The following is a 23,801-nucleotide window of genomic DNA, read 5'->3' as shown; positions in this document are numbered from 1 at the left end:
CTTTCCTATGTTCACATAAGAAAACATTCTTGTGGTTGTACATTACGTATGATATGTCAAAATACATCCTACTGTCATGATAACTGAAAAGAACAAATAATTTTTTTAAAGTAGCTTTACTTTTATTTTATGAATGAAACTCAGAACTCGGTATTTGATCTAGAGGACAGAGGATTATTTCTACTTTGAGATTTCATAAAATAGCTTACAGAGACAGGTTTCTTGAAGTGTTTTAGGGATAGCGTGAATTACCATAGACTTACCCAAAATATACAAAATATTTTCCCTCTGAAAGAAATTATGACAAAATATTCCACTGTCCACCAAAAGCATGACAGGCCATTTTGTATGGCATGTGGATTCCCCATATCTTAACTTTCATGATGAAGTTTTAACTTTAAAAAAAAAACTGGTATGTGTTATAAACACGGTAGAGGCTGTAATCCTCTACTAGGTTATGGAATGCATGATTTTTTGGTTTTAAAAAACATGAAACAAAATTCCATCTTGATGATTTGGAAATGCAATAACCATTGGATAAAATTTTAAGTACTTCAAGTCAAACTTGTGTTGAAATAGAATGATATTCTTAAAATATGCAATAATCCTTGCCGATGTTTGAATAGCTGGTAGCTGTGTTGAGAGAGGTGAAATACCTTTTGATGATGAAGAAATTGGATATACCAGATTCAGCGCTTGCCATCTTCCAAAAAAGGAACACTATTTTAAAGGTTTGTGTTTGGGGGCAATAGGTCATTTTTCTTAATTGAAAGTAATTTTGATTATTAGCATCTATACCTAAGACATTTTGATGCTTCAAGGAGAGAAAAGAGTGAACATATTTGACCTTTTTTGTTTTGGGTATTCTTTATTCAGTACATTGGAAACCTTGAACTTCTTGTACAAGGGTATAATAAGCTGAAGCAGACTCTTCTAGAAGTTGAGTACCCTCTGATTGAAGAAGAGCTGGGAGCTATTGATGAGCAACTGGAGGCGGCCGTGACGTGGCTGACATGGCAGCATGACTGCTGGAGCTACATGGAGAAGGTGCAGGCAGCCACTGCGGAGCTGGAGCGCAGGGTTGAACACACACAGAACAACCTGCAGGTGATACAGCAGATGATGAGGGCCTGGGCCGAGTGTCCGCTGCTGCCCAGGAAGGAGCACAGAAGAGAGGCTGCCTTGACTTTGGAGGACAAGGGCGATCTGTTTGCTAAAAAATACAAGTTAATCCAAGAAGATGGCTGCAAGATACACAACTTGGTAGAGGTAATTGCTTTGAAAGTTTCAAAAGTTACTGATTTTTTTTTCAATTACTTTAGAGAAGAGCAAATATACTTAACCTGATAATATAGACTTCTTTTTCCTTTTTTTTTCTTTTTCCTGACACTGGGGATTGAATCCAGGGCATTTTACCATTGAGCTACATCCCTAGCCCTTTTTTCAACTTTTGAGACAGAGTCTTACTAAGTTGCAATCCTCCTGCCTCAGTCTTCAGAGTTGCTGGGATTATATTAGCAGGCCCTGTGTAGGATGCTTTTATTGAGCCTGAAGGAGCTTTATGAATGGCCATGTGAAACAGTTACAGTGGAAGAATTTCTGTGGCTTGTCTGTGATTTCTGTAGTCCTCACTACTCATATTCCTGAGGGAAGAGATTAGAATGTGAGATGTGTTGATCAAACAGAAAGGTTGGAGGTGGAATCCTTATCTTTGACAGGATTGCACCTGCATTTCTGGTTGCTATTAATAGTTGCCACCAGTGTGGAACACCTCTTAGGTGTCAGAAACCTTGTTTATATCATCTCCTGTAACCCTCTGAGCCATCTAACAAAGGCAGCAGAATTACTGTCCTTTTAACAGATATTTGAGTTTTAAAATAGTAACAGATGCTATTTTTCTTTTTGGTACTGGGGATTGAACCCAGGAGCAATTAACCACTGAGCCACATTCCCAGCCCTTTTTATATTTTATTTTAAAACAAGGCCTCACTAAATTGCTGAGGCCTCCTTTAAACTCACAATCCTCCTGCCTCAACCTCCCAAGCTGCTAGGATTACAGGTGTGTAGCAGGCACTATTTTACCAAAATAAGGTAGGGGGTGGGGGCACAGTAACAAACAAAACCCAGCCCCTGTCTCATGGAATTTACACTCTAATTGAGAAATAGCAAGAGAAAATAACGAGTGCATAACAAACATGTCAGTTGTAATAGGAACAGTGATGACAAATAAAGCAGAAATGATGGGCTGTAGGAAACCAAAAAGGGGTGAAGTGTATTGGGTATCAGGAAAACGGGGTTCTAGTAGTGAAAGTGCAGGAACCTTTTAGATGGAGCAACCTATCCGGTCCAAGGATCAGTTTGAGAGCCAGCATGACCAAAGCAGAATGTGTGTGTGTGTGTGTGTCAGGGGCGGGGGTGGGGGGGAAATGGTAGTAGGGGATGACATTTCATGGAGCTAAGAGCATACCCCAAGTGTGTGGCAGGCCATTCCGAGGATTTTGGATTTTAGTCTAGAAGAAACAGCTGCCAGATTTTCTTGTTCAGAGGCTTGTCTGTAAGCCAAAGGTGAGCAAGGAAGTGCAGACAGACAATTAGGAGCTTACTCTTATAATCCAGGTGAGGAATAAGATACTTTGGATCGGGGTGGGAGAAGAGAGAAATCAAGGATGAGTCATTGAGTAGGAGAAGAGAGAGATCAAGGATGACTTCAGTGTTTTTGTTCTGAGTAGCTGGGCAAATGAACTTTCTCATGATGCTATGGGGAAGACTGGTGGAGCATGTTTTGTAGGAAGAAACAGGACTGGGCTTTGGATATGTCAAAGATGTGTGCCCCAGCAGAGATTTTGAGTTGGCTGATGTTGCCAATGTATGTTGTGTTCAAGGACCGAGCCTAGATGAGTAACCCAGAATTAAGAATTGTGAGCATATATATGATATTTAAGACATGGAGTTAGATGAGGTTACCCAGGAGATTGTCAATGGAATAGAGGTCCAAGGGCTAGCCTTAATGGACTCCCTGAGGTCAGAAGGATGAGGAAGATCCTTCCAAATATAGAATGGTAGCCTGGAAATTACATTTGGAAGGGGAAGAGTTCAGCTCTGTCCCATCCCAGCTTAGGATCCAAAAATAGGGCAGAGGTTGAGTGTCAGATGGGGCAGATTGGAAGTTACTGATGACCTTGACTTGGTGGAGTGGCAGAGTGGAAGCCTGATTAGAGTAGACTAAAGAGGGAATGGGAGAAATGGGAATAAACACATCCAGTGAACTCTTAACAGATTGTTGTGGGGCATACTAAAAACTGGGTGGTACCTAGGACATGTATGTCAGGGTTAGAATTTCGTTTTTAATATTAGCTGATGTTCCTATGTCAATTGGGATGAATAGAAACATTCTTGGTACATCATTGTGGGAATGTAATCTAACAAATACATATAGATGTTGGCTTTAGGTAGAAGCATGGAGCATTTATTTGTAGTCAGGTATTCAATAGGCACATGTCTTATAGGTGGGCAGAGCTGGAAATGGGAATGTGGGTAAGTTGAATTCTTATTGTTCTTATTTCTTAAGAAAAAGGGACAAAAATAAAAGTGTATTCTTTATTTCTCCAAAGCATCTTGTTATATAGAATCTAAATAGGCATAGTCCTTAAAAACAGTCATTGTCCTTGAGCAGAGTAGGTGAACCTTTTCCCTTGGCTTCTCTATCCTGTAGCCATCAGTGTGATGAAAGTGCCCTTCCAAAAGCTGGAAGCCAGAGTTTTCATTCTTGTGTCTTCTAGAAACAGGGCTTAAATTTTTCCATGTAGGAAGTGAAGGTCCTTGTCTCTAGGCTACCTCTCAGCTGGAAAACAATGGATTATAGTGTCCCTGCTGGAAATTGTGTGACCCATCCATCATCTAACACATCTTTAGCAGCCTGTCATTCACGCATTCAAGACATATTTGCTGTGCGCCTCCTGTGTACCCAGCAACATTCTTGGTTTCTGAGATATATCAGTGAACAGAACTGACAAAGATCCTTGCTTTCATGGAGATGAAAGTCTAGTGATGGAAGAGAGAGAATGGAATCCAGATTAGAAAAGACGAGAGATGATGAGAAGCAGCAAGTGCTGTAGATTAAAAGATAAAGTTTGAGCAGGGCAAGGGAATTCTGGAGTGTGGAGTCCAGGGTGCATTTTAAACAGGATCAGGGTAGACTGCCATGAGAAGGTAAGGCTTTGACAAAGACTTGAAGGCTGTCGAGTCAGCCAGGTGAGCATTTGAGCAGAGTGTTAAGGCAAAGGCGATGGCTGCTTGGCAGGAGCTCCTTGGCCAGGCTGAAGGTAGACCAGGGAGGTGAGAGTAGTGGGAACAGAGGGAGCAAAGTAGAGGGTGATCAGGTAAGGCAGAATCTGGTCTTTATCTTGTGCCCCTGATACATTTCAGAAGAGGAGTAAATACAATGTGACTTTGGTTTCCACAGGCTTTCTGGTTGTTATGTTGAGACTGTAGGGACGTGAGGGAAGAAATGGTGAGACCTAGTAGGTTGCTCTAGCTATAATTTAGCTATCCTAGTGTAACGGAGCTGCTATAACAAAAGACCTTAAACTGGGCAGCTTGAAAACAATAGATGTGTATTTCTCCCAGTTCTGGAGATCCAGGTGCCAGCCTGGTCAGCTTCTGGGGAGAGCCCCCCTCCAGAATGTAAACTGCCATTTTCTCACTGTGACCTCAAGCCTGTCTTATAAAAGCACTTAATTCCTTTTCATGAAGGCTCTGCCCTTGTGACCTAGTCACTTCCCCAGCCCCATCTCCTATTTCTACCACGTTGGGGTCTAGGATTTCAGCATATGAATTTGGGAGGACACAACATTCATACCCATCGTAACAGATGACAGTGCCTGGACCAGGGTAGTAGCAGTGGAAATGTGAGAAGCAGCTGAATTCTGGAGATATTTTGTATGAAGTGGAACAATATCCTAACAAGATGGAAGTGGAAGGTAAAGAAAGAGACATCGAAGGTTCCATTTCTGATCAAGCGGAAGTTGCAGTGTATTCAGAGAGGAAAGGCTATGAGAGGAGCTGGGTAGGGAGATCAGGATTTCAGTTTTACATACGAGTTTGGGTGCCCCTCCATCAAGCAGAAGAGCTGGTCATGTAATTAGATTTACGAGGCTGGAGTTGGGGTAGAGGTCCACTCTGGAAATACAAATGAAAGAGGAGTGGCTGGCTATGAGAGTTAAGCCAGTAGAAGAGATCACTGAGAACATGAGCGTAGCTAAGTCATGGAAGAAAATGGAGGACAGTTGGCCAGGGCACTGTGCTCCCTTTGAGAGACTGGATTAGGGGCTGCCAGAAGTGCAGGAAAGGGGCAGTGGGACACACAGCAGAGGAGAATCAGGAGGATGGCATCCAGGAAGCTAAGTGAAAGAAGCGTTTTGTAGATTTTCTTACCACACGGTAAGATGGGGTACACTTGATGTCTATGGTGCATATATGTATCAAATTCCAAGTTTGTCTGAAACATCTAAGTTCTGATTGTTCACACTCTTGACAGCTTGCCAGGACAGACTTTGTCTCTGCCATCTCTGATCACGGTCTGTATTAGCATCCTGCAGCTGCTAAAACAAAGCAACACAAATGGGGCTTTTAAAATGACAGAAATTTATTCCATCATAATCTGGGGACTGGAAGTCTACAATCAAAGAGTAGGTGAGGTCCCATTCCCTCTGGTACTCCAAGGCCTGAGTGGCCATCAGAGGATTATGGGGTGTCCTAACATGTGAAGAAGGTATATATCTGGAAATTGTTTTTTTCTTAGCAGTGTCATAATTAAGCCCTGCCATTGAGTATTCCAGTCATTCCTTGGGTTGCTATGAATCATTATGTGATTTTTAGGTCAGTCCTATAAACTGTTTATACATGAGAATTTGTCTCATGGAGGACAGATAATGGATTACAATTTCTGTTATATATTCTATATAATAATTGTTTTAAAGTACTCTCCTAACTGTAGTGTAGGGGTTTTAAACCATTAAGACTTTCAATCCCCATTTAAATGCATTGAAAGTATGGCCCACACAAGACATGACTGGAAACGTAAGACAAGGTTTTGCAGAGCCTGTTCAGAGAATGAAGTTGGAATTTAGAAACTAATAAATGGGTTCTCCTTTTTCTTTAAGTCAAAAACCAAGCAGCTTTGAAATCACCATCCCCATTCACAGAACTGGGGAGAGTTTATGATTTCGGGGAATATAAGGCAACTTCCAACAGAAATTCAATGTTCGTTCCCATACATTATGTCCTTTGAGAGGCCCCACCCTGCACCCTTGACTTGTCAGCGTGTGACTGAAGCCAGTGCTGGGGCGCTGGTGAGGACTGGGGCTGGGAAACAGCAGGACAGTGCGGAGGTGGCTGGCTCAGACTCTTTGTGCTATATCCTCTGGCTTGTGTGATGTCCCTGATTTCATTTGGAGAAAGACAAAAATCTTTCCAGGTGCAGAGAGAAAAGAAAGGGCAGAATCTTGGAAGAGTGGTCTGGAAGGGACCTAAGTGACCATTTGGTGACTTTCCTCTTTCTTCTTTCTTTTCCTTTTACCCTAATATGTGAAAATACATTTCCTGTAAATGCCACCAGTGATGTAAACCATCTCTCTAGGTATGAAAAGGCATGTGTGATGTGTCACAAGAGGCCTACCCTGAGGACTGGTTTTTAGTCCTAGCTCAGCTGCTAACTTCTTTTCTACCAGAGTGACAGTGTGTTATAGGTCTGTGTTCCTATCTTCAGAATGAGTGAGACTGAACACGGTGCTTTTGAGGGATTGTTTCTTTCTTATCTTTTGCTCTAAGATCTATGCCTTTTCTTTCTACTGCCTACTAAGGAACTGGGCTGCTATGTATAGCTTCTCAAGATGTGTACTGTGCAACTGCAGGAGTGTGAGTCACATATACAGCATCCTCAAGGGTAGTAGATCTTAAATTTGGGGCAACACACCCCTAGGATTCTCTTTCCTGCACTGCCTTATCAGGAATTGGATTCGCCTCTATCATTGTGATTCTTGCACAGAGCATACACCTTATATCCTGGGTCATGTAGCCACAATAAAGATAATCAAAGATGGCAGAGAGTATAGTTTACCTCACAATCAGCTCTTGTTCCAGTATCATTTTTTTCTCTGTGCTCCAGTTTCTGCTTTGGCAACTGCTGTCTGTCCTGTGTAAACTAGGCAGACTTTGCCACGAAGATAGTTTCTCTGGAATCAGCCTTCTCACCCACCTGACCTTTTCACACGGTTGCCTCTAGGCCTAGCTCATGACATGCCCAATCGCAGCTGTCCTTAGCTACCTCTCTGTCTTCTGGTCCTATTTTGCTTCACTGGCCCATCCATTATTTTGCCCACACTCTCTGGAAATGCAGGGGTGAAAGAAGGCCACATTTTGGAAGCCCACAAGGAGCTGAGACTTTCCAGTCCAGCATTTCCCAAGCTGAGTTGCACATAGATACTTTGGAAAAAAAAGGACATATTCTCTGTGTTTGAATAAAGTTTGGCTATGATTGCACTAAACCAAATTCCATGGACTTCAAATAATAGGGATGCTGTGAGTCTTCAAGAATAGGCTCAGGGCTGGAGCTGTAGCTCAGTGGTTGAGCACTTGCCTCACATGCGTGAGGCACTGGGTTCAATCCCCAGCACCACATAAAAAATAAATAAATAAACAAAGATATTAAAGAAAAATAAAAAGAATGGGCCCAGCCCTTCCCTGACTTATCTTCAGATATCCCAGAAGAGCCTTCTTAGAGGGACCAGTATGAGAAACCATTTCCTTTCAGGCAAGGCCACATCCAGGCCCATGTTGAATTAGGGACACAGTGGGAACTAGAGCCCAGATCCAATACTTGTAGCATTCACTGGGAAACTTGTGTGTTTCCTGTCTGTATCTGAAGATAGCAATCTTCACGTTGATTTTTTTTTTTCTTTAAAGAATGACTTTTGAATGTACATATAGTACTTGAACTCAGTGTCATAAAATCCTGCTCGGGTCTTTGCCATCTGGCTTAACGTCTGCAACCCAGTGTTTGGATTTTCCTGTGAAATGCACTCCTTTCCTTAAAAAGCCACTTAAACAGAAAGCTTTTATCTTTATTTTCATTATTGTTAATAGTCATCTATTAATGCTTGTCTGTTGCTAGGAAAACAGGAAGCTCTTCAAAGTCGATCCTTCTCTGGATCCCTGGAAAATCTATGTAGAATTCATCGATGACATGGTGGTGGAAGGCTTTTTCCAGGCAATAATGTGTGACTTAGACTTCTTTCTGACAAATACCGAGAAACAACCAAAACCTGCACCGTTTTTCCAAGTACAAATGATCTTAACACCCCCTGAGATTGTGTTTAAACCTTCTTTGGAGAGAGAGGCTGGGGATGGCTTCTATGATCTCGTAGAAGAAATGCTGTGCAACAGTTTTAGAATGTCTGCCCAGATGGAGAGAGTAGCAGCACATCTGGAAATCACCAATTATCAGGTATTTGAAAGTGGGTCTTAGCTTTTTCCATTAATGGTTCAGAAATAAACTAGGGTAGTGGGAATCACAAGGAAAGAAGTTGGTAAAACTTGCTTAATTTTTTAGATTGAAATCTACTATCCCTTTGAAAAATTACCTCTGCTATGTTGTATTGCACATAATTGGCATCAAGGTTCACTTGACTCTGTGCTTGGTTTTTCTTCTCCTTTAGAATGATATGGATAATATGTTAGGCCTGGCGGAGGTCAGGCGGGAGATAATGAATAGAGTGGCAGATGTCATCAGCAAAGTCTTGGATTTCAGAAACTCCCTGGAGACCTATGCATACCTCTGGGTGGATGACCGAGCCGAGTTTATGAAGCATTTTCTCCAATATGGCCATACTGCAGTAACCGAGGAAATGGATGCTCATGCCAGTGAAGAAATCCCCGAACAACCACCAACTCTTGAACAATTCAAAGAACAGGCAAGAGAAACCCCCTAGCTTATGTTGTAGTTAATTGGCTTTCTAATGGAGCTGTTGTAGTTATTTTTGGTTTTTTCTTATCTGTAGATTGATATTTATGAAGCTTTGTATGTTCAGATGAGCAAGTTTGATGACTTCAGAGTGTTTAATAGTTGGTTCAAGGTGGACATGAGACCTTTCAAAGTGAGCTTACTAAATGTGATTAAGAAGTGGAGCTGGATGTTTCAGGAGCATCTTTTGAGATTTGTCATTGACAGGTAGCCTTTATATTTTGATAGTTGAAGTTATACCAATTTTTTTTTTCTTGGTTGACTGCTTTCTAATTGAGATTGATTTTAAGACCATTGATACTGCTGATCTCATAATAGAAATAATGAGTAATGTTTAATCAAGTGCACAATGAAAATAAGATCCAATTAAAAGTCTTATGCTGCTAAATGTTTTAATGAATTTTTGTGTATGTATTTAATAGTCTGAATGAGCTGCAAGGATTCATGAAGGTGACAGATGGCGGACTTCAGAGACAACTGAGTGAAGGCGATCACGAGGGGTTAGTTGACATCATGGGCCACCTTCTGGCTGTAAGAAGCCGGCAGAGAGCCACTGATGAACTCTTCGAACCTCTGAAAGAAACCATCACACTCCTGGAAAGCTATGGCCAGAAGATGCCAGAACAAGTCTATGTTCAGCTGGAGGTGAGTGTGGAGGCTAAATACTCACAGGTACCTACATGGAGCATCTCTTGCCACCAGTGCTTCACGTGCGCCCTGTGACATCCTTGTAACAGTTCATACTATTATTTTTTTTAGGTGGTTGTCTTTTTTAGGTTAGAAATCTGAAGCTGAGACATGAACTTTTTGAAGGTCACACAGGCAGTGAAGTCATCCAACACTTAGCTATCAGTGTTTCAAGGCAGAAGACTCACTATGTCCCTGTGCCTCACTGATGGAAGGCATTTGGGTTGGAGAGAGCCTCTCAGTTGTTCTTGGGAGTCCCAGGTTCACCATGATTCACACATGTGAAATAGACCCACAGTCTTCCTCATTCAAAACTACCTGTCAGCTCAGAAGTGTTCTAGGCCTGGAAACATTTCGTGGACATGCTAGTAAAGAATAAATAAATAAATAAAGCCTGGTTTGGATGGAGAAATCACTGTTTCCCAGACAGATTTCTATGCTATCCTCATATTTTCTGTGCTCTGGAAAGATTCAGTGGCTTCTGGTGCCAAATGATGAACAAAGTCTTTTTAATTATAATTGAAATCGTGAACAAAAATCTCACAATTGAGGCTCTGTTCTCCTGCCCACATTGAAGTTCTGTGGATGGTGGGGGTGGAGGGGACTTCCAGGCTGGGCTTATATTTAACCTTGCAAATGTGATCAAGTGGACACATAAATCAAAAAGCTTTCATTGGATTCTAGCTCAGCCTATTTAGTTATCAGAGCACAAAATAAGATTGATATTTGTTTTTAAGAACGTACTAGTCCATCTCACCGGCTTGCCTGGACACAGCAGTTAACATCACAGAGCATGCTTCCTATTTGGTAGACTATTCCTTGTGATTCATTAAATGTTTTGGTTTGTCTATACTATACTAATTTCTCACTTTGTTTTGTTTTTTATTGAGATGAAATCCACTCAAGAGCAACATGTTAAAGTATACAACCAGTGGCATTTAGTATGTTCCTAATGTTGTACAACCACTACTTGTATCTAGTTACAAAATATTTTTTTCACCCCAAAAAGAAACTCTGTATCCATTAGTTGTCACTCTGTATCTATTAGTTGTCACTCTGTATCTGTTAGTTGTCACTCTGTATCCATTAGTTGTTGCTCCCTATTCCCCTCCTCTTCCCTTGGCCAGTCTTGTTCTGTGTCCATGGATTTACTTACTCTGGACATTTGCGACAAATTGAATTATATAACACGTGATCTATTGTGTTTGCTTCTTTTTACTGATGTAATGTTTTCAAAGTTCGTTTACCTTGTAGCATATACTGATATTCATTCCTTTTTATAGCTGGATGATATTCTATTGTTTGCTTATAATTCAGTTTACATACCCAATTATCTGTTGATGGACATTTGGGTTGTTTCCATCTTTTTGCAATTGTAACAAATGCTGCTCTGAACATTGGTGCTTAAGTGTTTGCTTGAGTACCTGTTTTCAATTCTTTTTGGTGTATACTTCAGGACAGAATTGCTGGGTCTTATGGTGGTTTAACTTTTTGAGGAACTGCCAAACTGATTTTCACAGCAGCTGGGCTGTTTCATATCCCTCATTCTGTGTTGTGAGGATTAAATGCAACAGTATATTTATAAGTGCTCTCTTGATTATAGAGAATTACTATGTATGAATTATTAAATTTTACTCGAGCATGAAACTATCCTTAGTGCAGATAGTCCTGTTATGACATGGAGTGAGAGGAGAAGTTGTGGACAGGTAGATACTTCACATGACTGAGAGATGACAGAGTAGCACCAACTATAAATATTTCTTCTTTGAAGAAAGATTTGGATATTCTTTGAGTCAGGTCTTGGACCTTGAGATAATTCATACAGAATCCAGTCATAAAATAAGTCATGGAAGTGAGGGATTTTAGCCATGGCCTCCAGAATTTGTATTATAAAATTTGGCTCACTTCTCTAGGTTCTGGTAGTATTAAACATATTAGACTTCTCAGTAATTAGGAAGCAGGACACTTCAAGGTATAAGTATAGCTGTATGCAAGTAATGTAGGCTGGTAAGGAAGAATAATGTGATTAAATTTGTACATGGAGAGTAACAGGGCCCCGATTTTACTTTAGTTAAAGCAAATTGTAACAGTTATTTTGTTTCTCCATCATTATCATGGGTATCATTGTATTTTTTCAAAGACTTATCTATGCCTAATTCTGTGCTTTAAAGAAAAAAGCCTTAGATGTGAAATTTAAGCATTATCTCCTCAAAGTCAAGAATGAACATTTAGTTTTCTCTGATAAGGAGGCTGATTCATAGTAGGGTAGGGAAGGGGAGCATGGGAGGAATAGATAAACTCTAGATAGGATAGAGGGGTTGGAGGGAAAGGGAGGGGGCATGGGGTTAGAATTGGAGTAGAATGTGATGAACATCATTATACAAAGTACTTGTATGAAGATACAAATTTCTATGAATATGCTTGATATACAACCAGAGATATGAAAAATTGTGCTCTGTATGTGCAATGAGAATTGTAAAGTATTCTACAGGCATATACAAATTTTAAAAAAATGAACATTTACCCCCAACCATGTGGTCTGTGGGCGCAGCCTCTTTTCAGTCTGTTGCCCCCTTTCCATTCCTGTGATTCCCATTTTAATTCAGTTCTTGTTGCTTCTTTTTTTTTTTTTAATTATTTTATTGTTGGTTGTTCAAAACATTACACTTGTTGCTTCTTAATCCACTGTCCCTGGCCTCTGAGTCCTCCTGCTCCCACAGAGCCCACTTTATCTCCATCCTGCTTTGGTGGTTATACCTCAAAGGATCTCACATAATCTCTGCCTCTTGAAATCAATTATTTCTTTGAGCCTCAGATTCAACATCACCTCCTTGATTGGATGGTTATAAGTTAGACTTTGGAGATATCTGATCTTTTAATTTTTAAGAAAATTTATTTCCATCAGGTGAAATCTACTTTGGAATCCCCAAACATAAAGCAAATCTGCTGTGTTGGAGGAAGGCTAAGGGTCCTGAGCCTCCTGATGTGACTTCTCCTTCGCTTCTTAGCCAAGGCTTTTGAAGGGACTCCACAGGATATTTAGGTTCCATGGAGTGGAATTGGAAATGGAAAATGCGAGTCTGCATAGCTGAGGATGCAGGGTTTGCTGAGAGGAAACACAAGGTGAAAAGGCAGTGGCTTCAGTGCTGGTCTCTTGAGTTAGTTTGGTATTCCTGTCATGGCACCATATCGTCTCCTAATTGTACTGATGCCACTACCTGTTGGTCTCCTAGTGGAAGTTAACGTATTCTGCGCTGTAGAATAGTTACTGTGTGTGCGTCTTGCTCAGATTATGTAACAGTTTAAGTCAAAGAATGTATTTTTCTTTTGAAGCACCCTCTCCACAACACAAAACTATTTATACTTAGTGCACTCTTCATAAGTGGCAGTTACTGAATCATTCATCCAATATTTATTGAAGATTACAAAATAGTCTGTAGGACCTTTGAGTTTTGCAGTTCAGGGAAAGAAGTAGTTGTTGACCCCCACCCCATCACTATGGGACACATCCATAACTTTGTTTTTCTATGACCAAACCAGTTCATTGTCCTGGGAGATGACCTAGAGAAACAATATTTTGTTAGTCTAGACAACAAGGAATGCTTTTCAGTGCTAATTATGCACCCGGCTCTTTAAAAAAAATAACTTGTTTTTGACCTATTTGCATTATAGACAGGGAGAGCAGAGTTGAATTGGTATCTATTTATTGCTTTTGTTCAAATTTAAATAGGAATGGACCTTCCTTTTTGTCTCTTCTCCTTCAAAATTCCTAGTCATTGAAAGTAAACCAACTTCAACAGTAAAACTCTTCCTCAAGAAAAGAGTACTTGCAGAGCCTTGGGAGGCAGAGGAAAGTAGAAGCTGACATTAATTCACATTGCCATCTTTGCCCTGCCAGATTGAAAGCATCTTTTTTGTTTGCTAAATTGCTAAATGTGGCTGGCTTCCATTTCTAGTTGTTAGAGATTAGCAAAGTAATTTCCAGAGCACTTTGATTTTATTCCCATAACAGCAAAACAATTTGAGGATTTGTCTTTATTTTGAAAAGATTTCCACTGATTCTGAGATGAGAACAACTTTGGCACATGCTTGGAAGATACAAACCCAGACATGGCAGTGGATCGGCCTGCACTTTATCCCTGGCTCTGGGGCTTTTAGCCGCTTTCTTTCTCTTTATTTTTTTTTTTTCTTTTCTTTTTCTCTACTTTTTTTTTTCTTGTAAACCCTATATGAAAGAATGAAAAGATTTCCTGGGTTAGAGTAAAAAAATTAAAATTACTTAATCCTATAGGGTTAAATTGTTTTTAGGAATTGAAGTAAATTCCCCTTCCACACCTTTGTTTTTGTAGGAATTACCTGAAAGATGGCAAATAACCAAAAAGATTGCAGCAACAGTCAGACATGAAGTCTCACCTCTCCAAAATGCAGAGGTCACTCTGATACGGAAGAAATGTATTTTGTTTGATGTAAGATAATTACCAAAGTTTTGTTTGCTTTTTTTCTAAGAAAGACTTTCCAAGGATAATTGAAGCTACTTGAGAATCACTTTTGTTGTTGTTGTTGTTGTTTTTGGTTCTGATCAGGAAAAGCAGGCAGAGTTCAGAGAGAGATTCCAAAGCTACGCCCCTCTTGGCTTTAATGCCGAAAATCCATACACAGTGCTCGATCAGGTAATATAGATCTCAAATGTCTTTTATGCATTGTACGAGCTACTTACAAGATATGTTTAGACACTGAGATACTGCTATGTTTTGCCTTATCTTTGATATTAGTTATAGAAATTGAGGACTGTTTAAAACCCAGTGGTAAACAGATTTACCCGAGCAAATTATGTTTTAAATCATGTCTCCTAAAACCACCACCATCATCAAAATAATCATTAGTGAAAGTGAAAACTACTGCTACTTCTTTTGAGTACTTATTACATGTCAAGAATTTTCTTAAACATATTTCACTTCATATTACATTTTAGTTCTCACAGCATTTCTGATATAGCTTCTATTACTTTTCCAATTTCAGATAAAGAATCAAGTGTTATAATTAAGTAACTTGTTGGAGATTACAGAGTTACCAAATGACTAACATAGGATTAAAATTCTTGCTTTCTAAATAAAAAACATCAAATTCTAGTCATCATATTACTTCACATGTGATACTTTAAAAAAAAAATTTAGTTGTCTATAAACCTTTATTTTATTTATTTATTTTTATGTGGTGCTGAGGATCGAACCCAGTGCTCCACACATGCTGGGCAAGCACTCTACTTCTGAGCTACAACCCCAGCCCCACATGTCATACTTTTGTTAAGTAACTTTCAAGCATGGGAAAGTTCATATGTATTCATGACTTTGAACATGAATATTGTTGAATATTATATCTAGACTAAGAATGAATACAGTGGGCAACTAATCTAGAATGGTGAATAATTCATAGAAGGCTTAGAAAGGCATTTTAAACTTTCATTGAGCAATTACACTGTTCTTTTCTTCTAAAAACATATCCTAGTGGTCCAAATGAGGAAAGAACTTAGGTTTAGAAGGAGGAGCTGGGACTCTGAATTCTCCATTCTGTTTGTCGCCCTGTTTGACCTAATGCTGGAGCTAGTCTGTCCCCTTAGACTGGTGTCCTGGTTGACACAATTGTTATCTCTTTCCAAATTTTGATTTTAATTTAATTGCTTTTAACTCAGAAAACACCATTCTATAGCATAAGGTCTTTTTTACTTGGCTGAAGAAAATTGGTTCCTATGGTCATTGAAAGGGAAGAAGTTAGAATGTGATAATAAAGTTTTGTTGTTGTTAAGATTGTATCTGGATTGTAGATGGTCTGAACAGATTGTGGATGAGGAATTATTTTTTACTTGATTAACAAAAGTGCTATATGTAAATATTTATAACAGTGAATTGAATCTTACCATTTCTTTTCTATACCACAACAGCATAAAGTTACCTGTTTAAAAGTCAGAGATGCTTATCCTTATAGGTACAGAATATATAGAAGGATACTTTAAATATACTAGGACTGGAACATCTTTTTCTTCAAGTCATTTTCTTGGTGTGATTGTTCAGTATGCATGTCTAATATTTATCTAATTAGACTCCACCAAATGCATGAGATTGTTATCAAAGGCAAAGATAAGATTATGAAAGAAGCCAGATAGAAAAGATAGGTCACCTGTCAGAAATGATTGTGTTGATAGTATACCTCTCATCAGGAACAATGGAAACTGAAAGGCACTGGATGGTAGCTTTCAAATTCTGCCAAATGAAAGTATATTTCAATAATAAGAAAAATAAGTATACTTTGGATAAACAAAATTTAAATTTATCACTAAAATAATTTCTAGTGCAAGTACCTCCAGAAAAGAATCAAGAAAGCCAAACGTCATTATCAGAAAAGTCTAATTATATTGGCAAACCCCTTGTGGACTGAGCAAAGTAGGAAAAAGAAATAATAGTCTCTAGGATAAAATAGGGACTGATAGCATATAGAAAGAGCAGAAATTCAAAAATTCATGGAGCATAATTAAAACTGAATATAAAGTGAACATAATTTTTGAAATAATTTATTAAAATTATCTCAAGTAATGATTCTGAATTGTCATAAAATTACTAAAAATTAACCAGTAGTAAAACAAGAAAAACAACCAATGGTTCAAAAAAAAAATCTTCCAACAAAAATTGTAGAATTCTAGGAAGTTTTGAAGAACCACTTCTCCTTCATGTGATTCCACAAACCAGAAGAATAAATACTCAGAAGCTATTCTATGAAGCATCTGTAATTTTCATAAAAGGAATGAGAAAGGAAAAATTGTAGATCAGTCTTGTGTACATATTCTAAACAAAACAATCAAATTATACTAACTTAAGTTCATTCTAAGAAAACTTAACATTAGAAAATCAACTAATGTGATTATACGTTTTGAAGAGAAAATCAAGTTATTGTCTCAAGAAGTGCCAAACTCTTTGAATATCATTCAACTTTCATTCATGATAGAGGCTCTTGGAAGACATTTTAAACCCATTAAAAGATAACAAACTATTCATCAAACTTTATACACCAGGGACTGTGAAAAATCCTACTACCACTAGTGAAATAGAAGCCTAAACAACCATTATAAGTAGAATAAATATTTTTGCATGTTATAGTATTATACCGCACTAGAAATTAGTGATCTTCACTCCCATCATCATGAATACATAGGTGTTCCTCAAAAATATTAATTGAACAGCTGGATGTGGTGGCTCATGCTGTAATTCAAGTGGCTCAGACTGATACAGGAGGACATGAGTTCAAAATCAGCAACTTAGTGCACCCTGTGCAACTTAGTAAGATCCTGTCTCAAAATATATAAAGAGCTGGGGATGTGGGTCAGAGGTTAAAATTCTCAGTACCAAAAACAGAAAAAAAAAATTGACATGTCTTTGGAAGAATAAAGCTATATAATATCAAAACCTTTAACTTTTTAGCACTTTGTAATACCTACATATGTAGTGAAAATCAGGAGACAAAAATTTAGGTTTTAGTGGTTTAATTAGCAACAGGAAAGAGAAAAATCAGAAAATTTGGATTGACTACAATCCCAGAAACTCGGGAGGCTGAGACAGTAACATTTCCTAAACTGGATGGGACCCATATAAACATACACACACATCTTTTTATGTGCATGAAATTTTTCATAATATTTGTAAAAAAAAATTTAAAAATTCCATTTCTTGTTTGTAAAGGTATAGCTTGTGAAAACAAAAGCAGAGTTCTTATATTTTCATTTTCCTAGTTGAAACTTTAATAGGCAGAATTGAGGTTGGGGAAACGGAAGCTTTGTATGCTTGGTTAAAGGATACCAAAGTTCAATTAGAAGAAATAAGTTCGACTGATGTACAGTGAGCCCTCCATAGCTACACATTCTATATCTTCAGATTCAACTACTGCAAATGAAAAATATTTTGGAAAAAAATTGCATCTATACTGAATAATACAGACTTTTTTTCTTGTCACCTAAACAATATAGCTATTTATATTAGATATTTTAATTAGTCTAGGAATCATTTAAAGTATATGGGAGGATGCGTGTAGGTTATAAGCAAACACTGCACCATTTTATATGAGGGACTTGAGCATCTGTGGACTTTGGCATTCCTGGTGTTTCTGAAACCAGTCCCAATCGATACCAAGGCATTAATGTATTGAACAGCCTGGTGAATGTAGTCAATAACAGTGTATTATATTTTGAAAATTCCTAATAAAGTAGATCCAGTAGGAAATCTAATAAACATTGGAATGGTGTGAAAACATTGTTATCCACTTTTAAAAAGTAGATTTTAAGCACTCTTGCCACCAAAAGATGTGAGGTAATACATGTTAATTAGCTTTATTGAGTCATGTCACACTGTATAAATATTTTAAAATATGTTATACATAAGTTTTTGTCAATTTAAAGAGTTAAAAGCTAATGGTACACAAAAGGATTAAGTGTTTTTTTTAAATTGGTGCATTATAATACATGATAGTGGGTTTCACTATACCATATTATAATTATACACATTATACACATTTTTTTTTTTTTGTAACTGGGATTGAACCCAGGAGCACTTAACCATTGAGCCATATCCCTAGCTGCGACACCCTTTTTTAAATATTTTACTTGGAGAAAGAGTTTCCCTAAGTTGTTGAGGCTGGCTTTGAACTTGTGATCCTCCTACTTTGGTCTCCTGAGCCTCTGGGATCATAGACATGTGCCACCACTCCTGGCACACATGGCATAATTTGATCAATCTCATTTCCCAGCAAAGTATTATTTTTCAAAGTTAAAAATGAACCAAAGTAATATAATTGTTTAAGATTGAGAAGAGAATGAGAGGAAGTGTAAAGTAAAAAACAAAGCCAGTCCTTCTTTCAAAACTACTAACCAAGTTGAATGTCTACACTTAATCAAGAGTCACAGAAATGGCACTAGAACCAGAGACCAACTCCGGGAATGGCTTTTCTGCCTTAAAAGTTCTTCTGTGCACCTCCAACTTCCACCATGAAAATACATTAATTTGTTAATAAAAAACTAAAATTAAGAGATGACTCATTGAGTAAGAAAAAAAAAATGAGCCAGCTTATATTTGAGGAAAAATGTAAACTTTTCCACATAGATGAGGAAGTAGGTGAACCTTGGAGAGTTTGATCAGAAGAAGAAATTTTTATATTGGGTTGTGTTTTTAAGCTCCTGTGTTTTATTTATGATTCTCCTGAGTGCCATTAATATTACCTAATAATGTTTAGGGTAATTTTAAAAACATAGTTTTTATTTTTAACTAAGTGATTATATAAAGCTAATTTATTCTTACATGGAAATTTCTAGAGCATAACCTTTTAGTCCCTAGCAGAGCCCCCAGCTGTACAATGAAAATCAATTGTTTCCATTGAAATCCTATGCCATAGCAAATTTGGCTGAAATGTGTATAAGGAAAGTATTGGTAACATTGTTGCACTTATTAACTTTGACTTTTTAAGTAGCTGTGAATCTGCTAGCTGAAAATTTTCTACATTTTACCAATAATAATACTGCAAAAATATTTTTGGAATTTTCTTTTCAAAAATCAGAGTTTTTTCCACATTTATTATTGGTGCATTATGGTTGTGCATAATGATGGGTTTTATTACATATTCGTTTGTGTGTGCACACAGTTTTGTAACAATAGAATTTGGCCAATATCAAAGTTTGAAATAGTGAAGTAACCAGAGCTACAGGACAGTGTGGCTTCTCTCTCTTGAGCACTTTGTGTGCAGGTGTGTTTTTTCTCCTTAGGCAAATCAGGAGCTTGAGGCTTTAGAAGAAGAAATGGTGCAGTTGCAAGATTCTGCTCGTCTGTTTGAAGTGGCTCTTCCAGAGTACAGACAAATGAAGCAGTGTCGCAAAGAAATAAAATTGCTCAAGGGACTCTGGGATGTCATTATTTATGTTAGAGTAAGATGTGCTTTTGCAAAGCATGCTTTTTTTTTCCCTTTCAAAAATTCTTTTGTATACTTGTGCAATTGTTAGTGTCTATATCATTTTGTTTGGATTTCACATTTTAAAATATGTACACATTAGATTTTATCTCCCACCCTGAGAATTAGTGTTCATGCATCTCTGATAGTGGAAGCTGTTTCTCTGAATGTCAGTTGTTTTTGTCTTTAGTATAGGATGAAACTTTGTAATGAGCTAAGTGACTCAGATCCTTTGGGGGGATTATATAGAATATAAATAAAAATTAATGTATTTGTTACATATACACAGTCACCTGTGCATATAAACTAATGTATAAGACCATGCTTTATATGTGAGTGCATATAAAAAAGACTAACTAAAAACAAAGTTAATTTGAGTGTGGTTAAGTTAAAAACTTAAGTACAAAATTAAGTTCTAGGGAACTTGGCATATTGCAAAATGTACTTGAAAAATTTTTCTTGTTAGTTGCAAGCCAAATAGAAATATGTTAAGATAGAAAATATGATCAATAAAAGCTTAATGAGAGTTTTGTTTTGTAATGGATAAAGATTTTCTTGTGAAAGCTGATTTTGTTTCATGTAGGATTATAGAAACCTGTTATTTAATAATATACTTATCAATATAGAGTACACAGGATTAAGTGATAATGACTGTGCATATATGGAATTTATAATTGCTACTAAAAATTAATATATCATAATGTTTTAGCCTCAAGCTTGACATGTTCTGACAGCTTTTTTGTTTTGGTGATAGGGAAGTTTTGACAAGTGCAGTTAATATTTAAAAAATCGTCTTTCTACTGGATGATAGAGTCACTGTGTATCATCAGTTTATATATTTTGCTGTGGAGACTTGCTTTCACCAAATGTTGTTGACATTTTTATCTACTTGTGCATTTTCAGAGAAGCATTGATAATTGGACTAAAACCCAGTGGAGACAGATTAATGTGGAACAGATGGATGTAGAGCTCAGAAGGTTTGCCAAGGCAAGTTCCATAACTGTCTATTACAACAATTTATCTTTCTCGGCACCACCTCCTTCCATCTTTCCTAACCTAGAATCTGGTGTGCTGGGCTACATGTCCTTATTTACTTCAAATAGAATGATATCAGATAGTATTTTTTTTCCATTTTTAGTCAGTTGCACTTCTAATCAAGCCTGCCTTTCTGTGAATGAGTTGATGAAAGCATATTAGGGGTAATGAATTTATGAGAAACAGCTATAATCATGAGCTTCCTATGGTTGTCTAAACAGAGAGGAAGATTAAGAGTATCAGGGATAAGGGGTTAGTTTGGGGATTAAGTCCTTGATTTCCTTCCTTAGTTACCATGTGCATTTTGTAACTGAAAAAAAGATAACTTTTGGTTCTGGAATTTGGGGCATCTAGTAGGAGGAGGCCACATCTAGATTTCCATGGAGTATTCTCATCCTTGCCATGGTTAGTCTAGTGTCTCAGGGAGGTTCAGTATTTACAAAACTTAGCTTATTTGATTGTAGTGGCCTAATACTTCCCATAACCATATGCCCTCTGAAGAGCATAGAACTTTGGATAAAGTTAAAAATGGCAAGGGGCCTGGTGCAGTGGTGCTCAACTATAATCCCAGCAACTGGGAGGCAGGAGGGTTATAAATTTAAGGTCAGCCTCAGCAAGTAAGCTGGGCTCTCATCAACTTAGTAAGACCCTCTCTCAAAATAAAAAAAAAAAAAATCAAAAGGGCTGAGAATGTAGCTTTGTGGTAAAGTGCTCCTGGGTTCAATCCCCAGTATCCCCCCCTCCTCCCTCACAAAACAACTTAAAAAGGCAGGGCCTGGCATATGTGGTGGCATTTGCCTGTAGTCCCAGATACTCACTCAGGAGACTGAAGCAGGAGGATTCTTTGAGCTCAGAAGTTCATGATCAGCCTGGGCAGCTCAGCAAGAACCCAGCTTTAAAAAAAAAAAAAAAAAAAGGTGAGGGCCTTGTTCTTTCTACTCATCCCAGAATATTTTTCCCCATGACTTACTTAGTCTTACTTAGTCTTGTGCTCAGCCACTACCAGTTCTGCCCAGTTTGCTCTCCCCTATTATTCCAGTACCAAAGACCCTACTTAGAATGTTTTTACTTTTGTGTTTGTTAGGGGATCATGGTACCTCATTCTGTACCCTTGGTTATCTCAGCACGGTGACAATTTAATCCCCACTTTCAACTGCAGATCTTTATTTTAGACAATTGCATTGTCCTTTGCTCTGTACTAAAATCCAGTTGATTTGTTGAGGGTTTTCTTATTCACAATTGCTGGTGTTATTCCATGATGCAAGAGGACTTGACTGTCAAAGTCCCTATTTGACACATCTCAAAATCAGTGAAGATTTAAGTTCCATGCAAAAGATAAGGATAACCATATTTCAAGGCTACCACTTGAACAATTCAGATATTGGAAAAGGGTTGTCTTTGGGATCCGATTGACAACCTCATTTTGTGCTTATTAGCATTTCTAGAGGAGGCACTCTTCATTGCATATGTCCTATGGTCTGTCAGGTCCCCACATTTGATGGCCCGAGGGACATACACTTAGATCTTATGACCAAGAAACTGGTGTGTCCAGGTGGCTCATGTGTACTGGATTTGTGATACATGAGCAAGCACATCCCTTTTCATTCTGATTTTGGTCCCAGCCCAGGTGATTAAATGCCTTTATTTCTTAATCCAGGGGTGGGGAAAATACATTTATTCTTCCACAGGAGGCAAATTATACAATGTATCGTTACATCTAGGAAGCTGTTTCTCCCCTCCTACTTTCCTTTAGGAAATTTGGTCCCTGGACAAGGCGGTCCGCGTCTGGGAGGCATATGCAGGCTTGGAAGGTGCTGTAAAGGACATGACAACCTCCCTGAGAGCTGTCGCAGAGTTACAGAGCCCTGCCCTCAGGGACAGGCATTGGCACCAGCTGATGAAGGCCATTGGGGTGAGTGTCCTGGATCTCTATGCAGTGTAATTCCTTGATTGTGATCTTCTGAAATGAGTGAAACGTTTGGAAAAAACCTCTTCTAATCATACACCTGAGGCCAAGTTCTTTAAGATAGGCTCAGTGGACTGGACTTCCAAAAAACATAGTTTTCACCCTGTTTTACGTCTTTCTAGCTGTGTGATTTCAAGCAACTTGCTTAACCTCTCTAGTTAATTTGTTTAATGAGTAAATTGAGGAATACTAACTGCTCTTATGCGTTAGAGGAAGAAGCAAATGAAATAATGTGAAAAGTTATTGTAGAGCATCAAATGGTAGCAAAGAATCCTACTACAGAGGGGACTAGAAGGCGCAGAAGTGAATTTGGAGGGAGAGGGAGTTGTGACATTGCAATCCACCCTTCCCCCGCAGTTCACTGAGCATGGCGGCATCTTGATGGTCATCTGATACTTTTAATCTTATGAAGACATAAAATGATTGTCATGTGTCTGTGACACTTGGGTTCTGTCTCTCTTTTTCCCTTTCTGTGTCTATTGAAAAGCAATTACAACTACTTTAAACTTGATTTAATTTATTCACTTCAGAAAAGGTGACCTTTATGAATTTAAAATACGTAAAAGGAAGACCTGTCTGTGTGCCTTCTTTTCAAGCAAATCAAGAGCTTGAGGTGCACACTGTGTAGAAAGGTTCTCATGATGTGAAGGAAGGTTGGAAGAATAGGGACGCAAGGGACCAGGGCCAGCCTAGCCTTTATGGCTCAACTCTAACTTGGAGACACTCTGGGGTCACTGGCCAGTTACTTGTTCTTCGTACCTTCATTGACTGTCCCATGCAATAAAAATAATGCATCTCCAATTTGTTCACCATGTCTGCATGAGAAGCATTATTTTCATTTGTTTAGGTCATAGATATGTAGTAACCACTCCACAAATGGTCCCTGAACCTGCCATCATCATTGTTATCATTGTTCTCATCATGATGATGATTGTTTTCTATAATCTTTTAGTCATCAAATATTTAGACTTTGTATTTGATTTAATTTATTCACTCAGAAAATCTTTATTGAATCACCTACATAGTTGATTGTGAACCCTGATCTCTAACCCCTTCTAATATTTCTACCAATATAATTTCTTGTCAACTGAATCTCTGCCTGCCTGCTATACTTTT

The 23,801-nt window shown here is 38.2% G+C and overlaps 1 protein-coding gene across 3 annotated transcripts in view; it reads left to right on the top strand.

Annotated features, from left to right (window-relative positions):
* Nucleotides 1–630: 630 nt before the first annotated feature.
* DNAH11 (dynein axonemal heavy chain 11) overlaps nucleotides 631–23,801 on the top strand; it is a 278,938-nt gene continuing 255,767 nt past the window's right edge. For all 3 annotated transcript variants that reach the window (XM_081287176.1, XM_081287175.1, XM_081287177.1), the window contains exons 1-11: nucleotides 631–731; nucleotides 877–1,269; nucleotides 8,171–8,503; nucleotides 8,715–8,969; nucleotides 9,057–9,226; nucleotides 9,442–9,664; nucleotides 14,056–14,172; nucleotides 14,290–14,376; nucleotides 19,503–19,661; nucleotides 20,588–20,671; nucleotides 22,473–22,631. In XM_081287176.1, coding sequence (XP_081143302.1) covers nucleotides 663–731; nucleotides 877–1,269; nucleotides 8,171–8,503; nucleotides 8,715–8,969; nucleotides 9,057–9,226; nucleotides 9,442–9,664; nucleotides 14,056–14,172; nucleotides 14,290–14,376; nucleotides 19,503–19,661; nucleotides 20,588–20,671; nucleotides 22,473–22,631 — 2,049 coding nt within the window. In that variant the 5' untranslated portion in view covers nucleotides 631–662. The remainder of the gene's footprint in view (nucleotides 732–876; nucleotides 1,270–8,170; nucleotides 8,504–8,714; nucleotides 8,970–9,056; nucleotides 9,227–9,441; nucleotides 9,665–14,055; nucleotides 14,173–14,289; nucleotides 14,377–19,502; nucleotides 19,662–20,587; nucleotides 20,672–22,472; nucleotides 22,632–23,801) is intronic.

This window comes from Spermophilus citellus (genome assembly GCF_964194105.1).
Source record: "Spermophilus citellus genome assembly, chromosome: 3".
NCBI lineage: Eukaryota > Metazoa > Chordata > Mammalia > Rodentia > Sciuridae > Spermophilus > Spermophilus citellus.
This window is presented reverse-complemented; position numbering and strand designations above follow the sequence as displayed.